General features: G+C 40.9%; 1 protein-coding gene across 1 annotated transcript in view; it reads left to right on the top strand.

The window, feature by feature from the left end:
- The window catches only part of LYPLAL1 (lysophospholipase like 1), a 51,695-nt gene that overhangs the window by 1,008 nt on the left and 38,516 nt on the right, over window positions 1-12,171 (top strand). The window contains exon 2 of the mRNA XM_029593182.1: window positions 2,123-2,222. Coding sequence (XP_029449042.1) covers window positions 2,123-2,222 — 100 coding nt within the window. The remainder of the gene's footprint in view (window positions 1-2,122; window positions 2,223-12,171) is intronic.

Genomic DNA, 12,171 nt, shown 5'->3' with positions numbered 1-12,171 from the left:
TCAAAGGACAGAGCTTTTTTTTTTTTTTTCCTACTTTTGTTGTATGGATGTACTATCACAATAAATGACAGCAGATAAAATATCAAAATAATCTATAGACAGTCTAAAGGTGTTTAGGGTTGTAAATGCAGCTTCATACAGTTTATCCCCCAAGTCTTCTGTTTAGGGTTGTAACTGCTGCTTTATGCAGGCCATCCCCATGTGCCCTGTTTTTGCATCCTAGCATAACACTCGTCACAACAACAGGGGTGCAGCAGCTCCACCAATATCACAAGACGTCACCCTTACCCACAAATGGACAGTGATGGGGGCTCAGTGGGCCCACACACAAACAGTGTGGCTTGGTGGCCCAAACTAAACACAACCCACTCCCCTGGAGTCTCTCATCTTTCTCCTCCCAGCAGGCAGGCTGAATTACTTCTCTCTTTCCATGGGGGCCAAGTATCTGGCATCTTCTCTTCCTCAAGTCCCTTCTCTACAAAGTGAGGACATGGGGAAGGGGAACAGAGGTGTCACCATATGCATATGTTTTGGGGGAGAACTACAAAACAATTCAAGCAGATAGGGGGGGGGGGGGTAAAATAAAACAAAAAACAACCCTTCAGGTTTATAGTTGTATATTGAAACACTTTTAGAAAATGTGGGTGTCAGGCAAAATTGTTAGGGGAAGGGAAGTTATTGATGCTTCTTTTTACTTGTCACAGCTCTGCACCCACCTAGCTCCTTTTCTGATCCAGGTCCAACACAGCTCTTTTTTACCCCAGAAGCTGCAACTCCTATCTGACTATGTTACCCAAAGATTTTCGTTTTACATTCATGGTTCCTTGTATTGCCTTTTTGACATGTTCTTTGTAAACCGGTTTGATTTGTATCTAATGCAAGAAGATCGGTATATAAAAACTATAAATAAATAAATACACTCCTGTTGGACATGGCTTGAGGCCTTTACTGCTTGCTGTTCCCTACCCAAGCTGCCAACTCTGCCCCCCAAAGCTTCTTTCTAGCCCTGGACTAGCTGGTCCTCCCAGTCTGTGGCCTCTAATGTTCCTTTGCTGCCCCAGGGGCTGCTGCTCTTTTCACCCCACAGCCTGGGGCTCAGAGTTGCTGCTGCTCCACCTTTTTCTGGTTCTGGGTCCACAGCAGCTGCCAGATGCCAAATTTTAGTCATGCAGACCTAATACCCTGAGTTTATTCAGCCCAGGTTTTAATTCTTCCCCCCCCCCCCCCCTTCATTACAATAGAACTTTGTTTTCTTCCAGATATCTGTACCAGGAGCAGCAGGACACCTCTAATTTTATTTTTTTGGTGAGGTGTTCGAAACAAACCAAGCTCCATCCTACCTCCCAAGCTCCCTAGTTGCTGATATCATGTGGGGCAAAAAGTTGCTAGTGCCATGGCCCTAGTAGCCTTTCCTATTCAGCTACACTATAAATGGCAAGTATAACCCAAGAGCACTGTAAAACTAAATGAATCAATAATAAATACATGTTTGTTCTTTCTTTTTTTTTTTGTGAATTCAGTGTGGAACGTGCTGGATCCACAGCACTGGAAAATCAGTCTTCCATTTATTCATACGCAGTGGCAGCTGTGCAAGCTTCCCCACATTACCCTGAGAGTAGTTCAGCCTTCATTGTCTGTGCAGTCTTGGGGGGGGGAGGGGGGGTCTCTGTGGAAAATAGCAGGGATGCCACTTAGTGTATATAGTACTGTGTTTTGTTTTCTGTGTGTGTGGACACATATATTGAGAGAGAGCAAGAAACCAGTTTCCTTTTTAGGGTTTGCCAAACAGCTCTCGGACAATATTGACTTTTGGTCTGTGCCCAGTTGACCCAAGTTTCAAATAGTGCCCAGCTCTGTGACTCCTTGCCTGTTGTCCTGTATGTTTGTATTTTTGTCTTTTGGTAATGCTTGTACTGTGAGGTTGAACACATTCTATAACACAGGATTATTGTACCAAAAATTTACTCTTAAAAAAAAAACAAGTTATGCATAGGGTGTGTCCCTTGGCAAGTGCCTTGTAGAGAATAAAGTTTCTTGGTTACAGAGGAAAATAAACTCTGAATTGTAGATACTGCATGATGGTCTTCACTTTGTAAATTTAAAACGCTTCTGTGTTTTTCAGGTGATACTGGGCAAGGAATAAGGGAGTGGATCAAACAAACTTTGAAGAAAGATTTGGCTTTCCAGCACATTAAAGTTGTTTATCCCACAGCACCTGTTAGGTACTGTATCATGTGTTAAATTTACAAATTCTCCCCTTTTAGTTGATCCAAGATTGAACAGATGTACCATACATTCAGAACATCTGGTACATCAGTATTTTGCTGTACATTGCTTTATTTAGGATTTATTTTAAAAACAGCAGTCCCACTTGATATGACATTCACATTTTCAGCTGGTTTGCATGCACATGAGGACTCCACTATTGTTGGCAAATCAGTGTACTGAACAGAAATGGATTTGAAAAAATGTGGGGGAAAATAAAATATATGATGTAAAAAATACTTCAGAGAATCTGTTTTATGTATAACTGCTGAGATTTTGTTACGACATTAGATCAGGTTCTTTCTGAAGTGGCCTTGATGTTAGCGATGGGTGGCCCATGTCATTATGATACAAAAAGACGCTTGGGAATAATCTGGATTATCAAATGCAGATTGTATTGGGATACACACCTACTAGTTTTGTTGCTAACATTTTTTTTTTAAAGATAAAATTATCATGCTTTCTGAAAAATGAAAAAAATGTTGGATTTATCATTTAAAATAAGTAAATAAATGAGGGCTGTCCCAGTGACTCGCTGGCAGAGCTATCCAGAGCGATCTGGTTTCAGTTTCTGGTTTATGTCTTCCGCCCCCTCCCTGGTTTGGCTGGGATGTGCCTGGGGTGGCAGGGGAGTCGCAGTAACTGTGCAGTGGCAACGCCCATCAGCCAAATTAAGGGCCCAGGGTGACTGCAGGGTTTTGGAAGGAGTCCTGCCTGGTGCATGGGCCTGTGGCCAAGGATCATCACTGCAATGAGGGAACCTCCATAAATTGGGTGAGGTTTTCAATTAGAGGGTAAAAGAACATTCCTCCTGTAGTTGTGAATGGTGCCTGCTTCCCATCCAGCTGAAACCCTAAGAAGCAGACAGAAACTGCCAGGTAAAAAAACAAAACAAAACAGGTTTTGCATTTCTTTTTATAAAGTAGATCATTTCTAATGTGCTGTACTGGTTTCTTTTCACTAATGCGGTATGTAGCTTAGCCCTTTGAGAGAGTTTTGTAGAAAACTTTCTTACGTTTGAATTGCTGAAATTGTGAACATGAAAACTGAAAATAATGAGCTGCAGTTAAAACGTCAGTAACATAAAAAGAAAACTTGCCCCCTTTTTTTGGGTCTGAGACACTTTTCATTTTAAATATTTTAAACAGCTAATAACAGGGGTTAGGCACCTTCAGTTTGCGAGTGCCACAAACCAGTCTGGGTTTCAGACGATCCATAATGATTACGCATGAGATATATTTGCATGCTGTGGGGGCTTGCATACAAATATACCTCCTGCATATTCATCGTGCAAACCAGAAAACCCCAGATGTTTGCAGCACTTGACCAGCAGCGTTTCCTACCCCTGCTCCGTAGCATGATTTTCTGTTTGTTTGGTTTTTTTTTTTGGGGGGGGGGGGTATTTGTACTGTGCTTTCTCCCAACATTTTCCCCTTCTGTTATTCTGCAGTAAAAAGGGAGTATAAAAAAAGAAAAATACCTGGCCTACATTTTATTTTTCCTGACAGATGGGAACTGCATATGGAATATTGCATCCAAGGCCCCTGTTCCTGATAAGCACCATTAACCGAAACAGTGATATAAAACAGATGCACTTAAGTAATGCCTGCTACAGTTTGGCACCGACATACAAACAAAGAAAGTTTGTAAAGATATGCTTGCTTTTATTGGTTGAAATGTAAATAGCAGAATTCTGTGCTGACCTACTCAAGCCGATTTTTTTTTTCTTTTTTACTATTTAAATGTATGCTATTTACTTTGCAAGGCTGTGTATTTTTCACTTCCCTTTTTAAGAAAAGGTATTAATAACTAAAAAAACCCAAAAAACTAAACTTGGACGCTATAAGCCATAACCTTATCCCCCACCCATCTCCCTCCCCAAAATTCCTGGCATGCATTTGTGAATTGTATATGTATTTTTCTTTAATTAAGTGCAAATACTTGTAAAAAAAAAAAAAGAGAACTTACACTGTGGAACTTGTTACCCCCCCTGACACCCCCACCTCACAGATTTTCCTTGGACCTATTATCCTTTAGAAGACTAGTGAAAATCTGGCTTTTTGAGATTGCGTTTGCACCAGCCAATGACTTGAGCTCTACCAAACTTTGTACAGACTTATTGTACTGAACACTGTTTCCCAATTGGTGTGCCTAGTCACTGCTTCCTGATGCTCAGGTCCAAATCTGCACATGGGCTCTGCTCTCAGCAACTCACAGCAACAAGAGAAACCAGTAATGACTCTTGAATGTGCAGGAGCTCCTTTCGGAGCACATGTGTAGTCATCCATGCCTCTCCTGCCTAGCTACAGCATGAGCCACAGAGTGTGAGAATGAATGGGTAACATGAAGGGCACGGATAGCCAGGCCCCACTTTGTGCAGCATACAGATTACACACAGCACCTCTCCACTTCCCCCTCCCGAGCACCTTCCTTTGCATCCTTCCAGCCTCTGTCTTATCTCCAGGCTGAGTGACATGGGAGACCGTGAACTGAGCACTAGGTGTGACTCATTGTGACTGCTGGTAATAGTAGCAGCAGCAGCGGCAGTGGAAGAGCTCTGGCAACCATGTGTGAGAGCCAAGGTCACTAACTGAGTCAGCTGCTTGCATCGCACCTCACCGTACAGGTTTCTGCTTTCTTCTGTATATAGAGCAGGGGTAGGCAACTCTGGTCCTCGACTGCTGCAAAAAGATCTACTTTTCAGGATACTCACAGTGAACATGGATGTAGCATATTCGTAAGCACTGCATCTGTTGTAAGCAAAAATATTTTATACATATTCATTATGGACATCCTGAAAAACAGACCTATTTGGGACACTCGAGGACTGGCTTTGCCTACCCTTGATGTAGCGCGAACTGGAGTGGGGACGTCTTGTACACAGCGAGGAATTGAGAGGCTGGGATAGAGAGAGTGGAGTCCATGGTATGGTGAAGAGCTGAGAGTAGGGAAGGAGCAGGAATCTGTAGCCAGTGAGGAGCGGAGGGAGCAAGATTTATTTATTTGAAACTTATATTTCGCATCATCCAATTATTATTGATCAGAGCAGATTATGTAATAACGTTCATAATACTTAAGAGTGGACTAAGTGAAGTAGAAAGCAACAGAGGAGAGAGAGAGAGAAAAGGGGCCCAAGATGAGACTATTTTACACTCACTGCAAAAGAGCCCAAGGAGGTGTTACTGAAAAATGTGCTGAAGCTGTGAATAAACCCACAAATGCAACTTGGGATGCCATCCCCTAACGCCAGTGCCAAAGAATCCATGTGGATGGGAGCAGCACTATGGATTCATGGGTATTGACTGGAAGAAAACATAAATTCTCTCCATGTTTTCTTTCTCTGCTCCGTGTAGTTTGGTTGTGCCACGTGACATTTTTGTTAATGTTCGGTGTGCCTTGGACTTGGAAAGGTCAGGAAATGCTGGTATAGAATCTGAACTGTGCATAGAACTGCAGGGTATTAACCAGTCGCATGGATCTTTAAACTGTAACCCCTCTTACCCCTATCTCCTTGAGCAGAAACACCGATCTATGTTAAATTCTTGTGCTTTACAAAGAGTTGTTCTCTTGCTCCTGCTCACTGTAATTTAAATCTCCCTGCACCCAGTGTAACTAAAACCTGTTGTAACGGGCTTTGAACTCTCTAGTTGGAAAAGCATGATGTAAATAAACAACGGTGATGGTGATGACATGTGCGGGAATAGTGTAGTGAAAAGCAGTTTTATTCTGATTCTGTATAAGATTTAAGGTTTGATTACAATATCTGCTGTGCCTAGTAAGTTACAGGACGAGTTTCTGTTGTCGGATGTGTACATTATTTGCTCCTTGTGTATGCTTGGAAAGTTTCTCCCGGTATTCGGTTTCTGAGGGCACGTAATCCCAGAATTAAACGACACTGTTCCTACCCTCCAATAGCAATTTGGTGGTTGTCATTGAGTCCTGATACGCTAAACAGACATCACTTCTTGAAAGGAATATTTTCACAGGAAACGCTGAAGGTCCTGTACTAATACTTTGTATCAAGGCTGCATATCTCCTCTTTTCATTGACAGTAAACTGCTAGATTCACATTTTGTTCTCATGCACAATCAACTTGTACTATACAACAGGAAAAGTACAAAATTATCGTATTTTCTTTGCATCTGCCCACCGACACCCTTTCTTTCTGCCCCCTCCCTTCCTTGAAAAACACTCACAAACTATAGCAGAACGATGAATTGAGGGGTCAGATTCCTGTGATTTCCTGGGGAAGCATCTCACAAAGTAACATATCCCTTGGAAGCTTTGATCAGTGAAGTTTCTTTATGAGACCAGTTTTGTCCCAAATGGGCTTATTCCAGAAATCAAGCAATCCTCCGCTCTCTTATTTTCAAAAAATCATTTCTGTGCAGGCCAAATTCTATGTGCCTTTCCCAAAATGATTTCAGTATATATCATTTAAAAAGCTGCTGCACATACCTACAGAATCCTACTCTTTGCAACAAAAGCTAAGTTGATTCTTTGGCATTCTAGTACAAAGTTAGTTACAAGGTTAAAAAGGAACACCTAATTGGGTAAGTTGTGTCCTGTCTGTAGACAAACAAGAGGAGGTAATTGTGTCATCCTTTGGGCTATCTGAACCCTTTACTGGTATTGTTTGAATTTCCTGTGTTTTGAAGTTGGCTGCAGGCCCCATTGGTCACGTGGCAGAACATAAGAGCTAACCAGGAGAGAGAGTGCGCAAGCAGTTAGTAATAGGGACGCTGCAATTGACTGGGACATGGCATGCGTACTAGAACGCCATTCTCACATAAGTACATCCAGTGGGAATATAGCCTTTCAAACCTCTTTTAGTTTGCTTCCTTCAAATAGGTGCATTAAAATGAAGGAGAGGGTGAGATTCAGAAGTCTTATGCATGTTTCTTTGTATTTTCTTACTGGCCATAATGAAAGGATTATTTTTTTGATTCCCTCGATCACTCCCATTTGGCATGAACGTAAACTGTAAAAGGACCTGACAGCACTTTTTCTAACCTCACCCATTGAGATGTATCTTACAGTTGGCCATCTCCAGTCCTCAAAAGTCACCAGCAGACCTGGGTTTTCAGGATAATGAATATGCGTGAGATACATTTGCATGCCCTGCTTCCATTGTATTCAGATACACCTCATGCATATTTATTGTGGAAATTCTGAAAACCAGGTCCATTTCCGTCTCTTGAGGATTAGAGTTGGCCTCTCCGGTCTATCACGTTTACCCTTGTAAATTGAATTAAGTGAAAAGCACAGGAATAATGTCTCGGGGAAGGTAAATTCAGACCCTCTTTTTCCTTATTGGACTGCAGAATCTTTCATAATTCTTGCTTGCTTTTTGCCCCAGACAGATTTAATATACAAATTTCCTGTTCTGGTATATGTATATATGTGTATATGTATGTATATATGAAAATGTGAACTTACATAATTCAGTTATGCCTGAGGAATCCTATTAATCATTTTAATTCTTCTTAACGGAGAAAAGGATAAACCCATCCATTTCTGCAAGCTCTCTTTGATTCTCTGGATTACCAGTATGGTGTTTACCTCCAACATGTTTTTCCAATTTCTTTATTTAATAGATCCCCCAAATATTTCAATTTCACAGACTAACGATAATCCTGGGATCTCATGGAAATCATCTTGTTCTCCCACATTTTATAATTTGGAATTTAGCCAATTCACTGAATATCCTGATAATTTTTACAATAAACTAATGATCTACCTCACTGTCTGAAATGAAGCACCAATGTTAACAGCAGGTCTTTGTCCTCATAGAACTGTTTTCTCTCTCCTGTTAAGATCCCTTTGATTTGACTTGTTTGTCCAGTCTTAATTGCCAGTGGTTCAATAGCAGTAACAAACAACAAAGAGAAGAGAGGACAACCCTGTCTGAGTGCCCCTTTTTAGTTTAAACATTTGTGATGATATAGTATTTGCTGTCGAGGTCTCTGTAAATTGCCTTCCTTTATTCAATGAATAAATATTTGGTCAAATTCAAATTTTTCTATATTCATTAATGAGTGTTCCCACTCTTCTTTTATCTACTTGTAACTTCTACATGATTTGAACAGGACCTTTTGGCAGTGAACCCCCTTGATCTGGGTGGATTGTATCCTTTATTATTCTGTGAATTCTTTCTGCAGTTAGTTAAGTCAGGATTCTAAAATCTCCAGTCAGAAGTGAAATGGGCCTGTAGCTGGCACGTTTCTGAGGGATCTTTCCCATCTTTTGGGATGGTTGATATTACCTCTTTATACATAGCTTTCAGAAGTTTCAGCTATTCCAGACTCACATCATGTAATTTAGTTAACGCTGGTGCCAAAATATCTAGAAGTTCCTTATAATACCCCACATTAAATCCATCATCTCCTGGTGCTCTACAATTAGGTATGCATCTAATTGCTGCAGATATTTCATGCTCTGCTATTGGTCTGGTTAATTATCTACTTTGCCCCTGAGATAACTTGGAGATATTTAAACATGTAGAAAATTCCTCAAAATGCCCCTTTTATCCCCTGCACTTCTGTCTGATATTTTCCATAATGTTTAGCAGACTCCTCATTGTTTTCAGATCTGATATCAAATGTCACATGTCACTCCACATAGCTGGAGTAATCCATCCCTGGTCTTGGGTCGTTTCCAAATATGCAAACATTTTACCATGCTTGTTCCCATATGTATATCTATAATTCATTCTGTATAAAACGTGCTACATTTTCTTTGCAAATATCTTATTTAATTCATATTTAAGTTATACATTACAATATTTAGTGGACTGTTTTGTTTCTAGTTTCTTTGGCATTTGGTATGAATAATTTTTGACTATAATTGAGGATAGTACAGGATATAAGTTTTTTTTTTTCTTTTTTAATAAATACAAATGTATTTGGCAAATGATTTTTCTGGTATGCCCAAGGCAGCATTGCAACCTTAATTAAACAATAATAAAATTACACAGTTTAAATCAGAGGGTAAGTACTAAAATGCTCAGTGGTCTTTGTTCTAAAGCATATAGGGATAGACTTAAAGATCTAAACTTGTACACCCTAGAGGAAAGGCGAGATAGGAGAGGTATGATAGAGACACTCAAATATCTCAAAGACTTTCATGCACAGAAGATGAGCCTTTTTCAGTGGAAAGGAGGCTCTAGAACGAGGGCCATGAGATAGTGAAAGGGTAGATTCAGGAGAAATCTTAGAAAATATTTCTTTACAGAGAGGGTGGTGGATGCATGGAACAGCCTTCCAGTGGAGGTGGTGGAGACCAAAACAGTATCTGAATTCACGAAAGCTTTGGATAAATACAGGGGATCTCTAAGGAAGTAATGCTAATTGGACAGATGGGCAGACTGGATGGGGCATTAGGTCTTTTTCTGCCATCATGTTTCTATAAAAAACTGAAACATCTCAATGTCTGGGTAATAAAATAGCACTGATGTAATGTGCTGTGCTGTGCTAAGTATATATAGAGGAGCACTATATCTAGTTTATTTAAATGCCTGCACAAAAAGCTAGGTCTTGGTAATCTTGCAAAAAGACAATTATCTATAACCCAAACCTGCATTGCGAACTTATTCTAGTGGTATGGGGCAATGCAGGAAAGCACCCTGTCTCTAGTCTTAGCCAGTTTAGCCCTGGACATGGAAGGCACCACTACAACGCCTCCATTAGCAGAGCATGAATCACGAGAGGAGGTGTAACACATTAGCCAATTCTGCAGATTCACCGTCTTTTTTTATAAGTTTAAATGCTATAGTTAAAATCTTATAAAGCAAATGGGAGCTAACCGGCTTTTTAGCACCGGTGAAGTACAATCTGTATACTTTGAACCAGACAGAAGGTGGCGAGCTGCTGAATTTTTGACTAACTATGTTTTACAGAGGCTTTTCTTTGGCATGCCCACATAAGAGAGAATTGTAGTAGTCCAAGCATACAGATGCTAATGCATGGATAACTGACCAAATATAACATTGCTTAGGATCAAGCAAAGTTGCTGTACCTGGTACATCTGAAAAATATCACTTTTACAGATAGCTAAAAAACTGTTTTGTTATATTTATATACCATTTCTCTCAATAAAAGATTTGACTTGAAGCAGTTCACAACCATACAATAAATACATCAGTATGTAATAGTTTCATGCAAAGCATCATAAAAATAGAAAACTGCAGGAATGATAAATAGAAAATCAATTATAAAATCCAAACTACGAACTTGTGAGCTGACAGGTTAGAGGGTTACCAGCCAAAAAACAATGGCAAGGCAGTTTTGTGGAAACTGTGTCGGGAGGGACCAAACATCTAAATTAAAACAAAGGCACTTTATAGTCTCATAAAAGGACAACAAAAGCACCAAAACTCACACAAGGACATAAATGAACGGCAACTTACCATATATATATAGAAATAGAGAATCATAGAAATGACGGCAGAAAAGTCTGCCCAGCAAGCTCATATAAGTTTCTGCCGTGCCATACAAGTCACACCCATACTTAATTTCCCAGACCGTCAAAGTCAGGACCCTTGTTGCTTGCTGTTTGAGTCAATTCCACATTACCTTCTGCTGTAGAAGCAGAGAGCAATGTAAGAGTTTCAACTTATTGGTTAAGGGTAGTAACAGCTGCATCAGCAAGTTGCCCCTGTTTATTTGTTTTCCCAGACTTCCAAATTCAATATCCTTGTTGCTTACTGTCTGAATCTAATTCTCCTTTTCCCCCTGCCATTGAAGCATAGAGTAATAATGGCATTGCATCAACAGTATGAAGACTTATTGGTTAAGGGCTAGATTTTAAAAGCCCGGCTCGCCTAAGTCCTGGGGCTTCGTAAAAGGGGCAGGAGGGGGCGGTCCGGGGGCGTGGTGACGGTTCAGGGCGGGCTGGGAGGGCGGTCCCGAGTCCCCCGGCACTGCGGCCTGTGCCAGGGGATGCAGAGGTGGCGCGCGCAAGTTACGCCTGCTTCAAGCAGGCGTAACTTGTCCAACAAAGGTAGGGGGGGTAGATAGGGGATGGGAGGGGAAGGTGGGGGGATGCGGAAGGAAAGTTCCCTCCGAGACCACTCCAATTTCGGAGCGGCCTCGGAGGGAACGGAGGCAGGCTGCACGGCTCGGCGCGCGCAGGCTGCCGATTTTGCGCAGCCTTGCGCGCCGACCCCGGATTTTATAAGATACGCGCAGCTATGCGCGTATCATATAAAGTCCAGTGTACTTTTGTTCGCCCCGGCGTATGTTTTTAAGATCTACCTCAGCGGTAACCACCACACTAGCAAAGTACCCCCCATGCACTCATTACTTCATTTCTATCCTCTAGTCTTTAGGGATTCAAGAGGACTGTGCAAGAATACAACGATATAAAATGTTTGTTTAAACTTCTTTAAATTCTAAAAATAAAAGAGAGAGTTCTAATATCACAAAAGTGTCCAAACAGCGTTCAGAACATTATATGCAATGCCACAAAAGTAATTATTGAACCTACCAACACGGATGGCTATTCTTAATACAGAACGATAAATCATGAAGGTGGATTAAAAGTAAGGTTTAAACACATTCTCAGACAGTGCCAAAACAGTCACATGATGCCTGCTGTCCATCAAAATAGGACCGCCCAAAAGCAATGACGTCTGTACTAACAGGAAAGGATGTATACTGTTAGAGGGAAAGAGAACGTTCAGCAGCACGCGTTTTGAGGATGACCTCAAGTTAACAGAACAGAAGCCGAAAGAAAAATAAATAAATAAACTCAAACGAATCCAAAAACATAAACTCAAAAATTGCACTCAGAAAAAAAAATGCAGACCACTCTATATTGAGGTTTAAGCCGTGGGGTGAAGTGTCTAAAGTGTGAATCCATTTTTGTTCATGTTGGGTTAAAGAAATGAGAAAAATGGCCTCCATG

Source organism: Rhinatrema bivittatum, chromosome 3, assembly GCF_901001135.1.
Source record: "Rhinatrema bivittatum chromosome 3, aRhiBiv1.1, whole genome shotgun sequence".
NCBI lineage: Eukaryota > Metazoa > Chordata > Amphibia > Gymnophiona > Rhinatrematidae > Rhinatrema > Rhinatrema bivittatum.
This window is presented reverse-complemented; position numbering and strand designations above follow the sequence as displayed.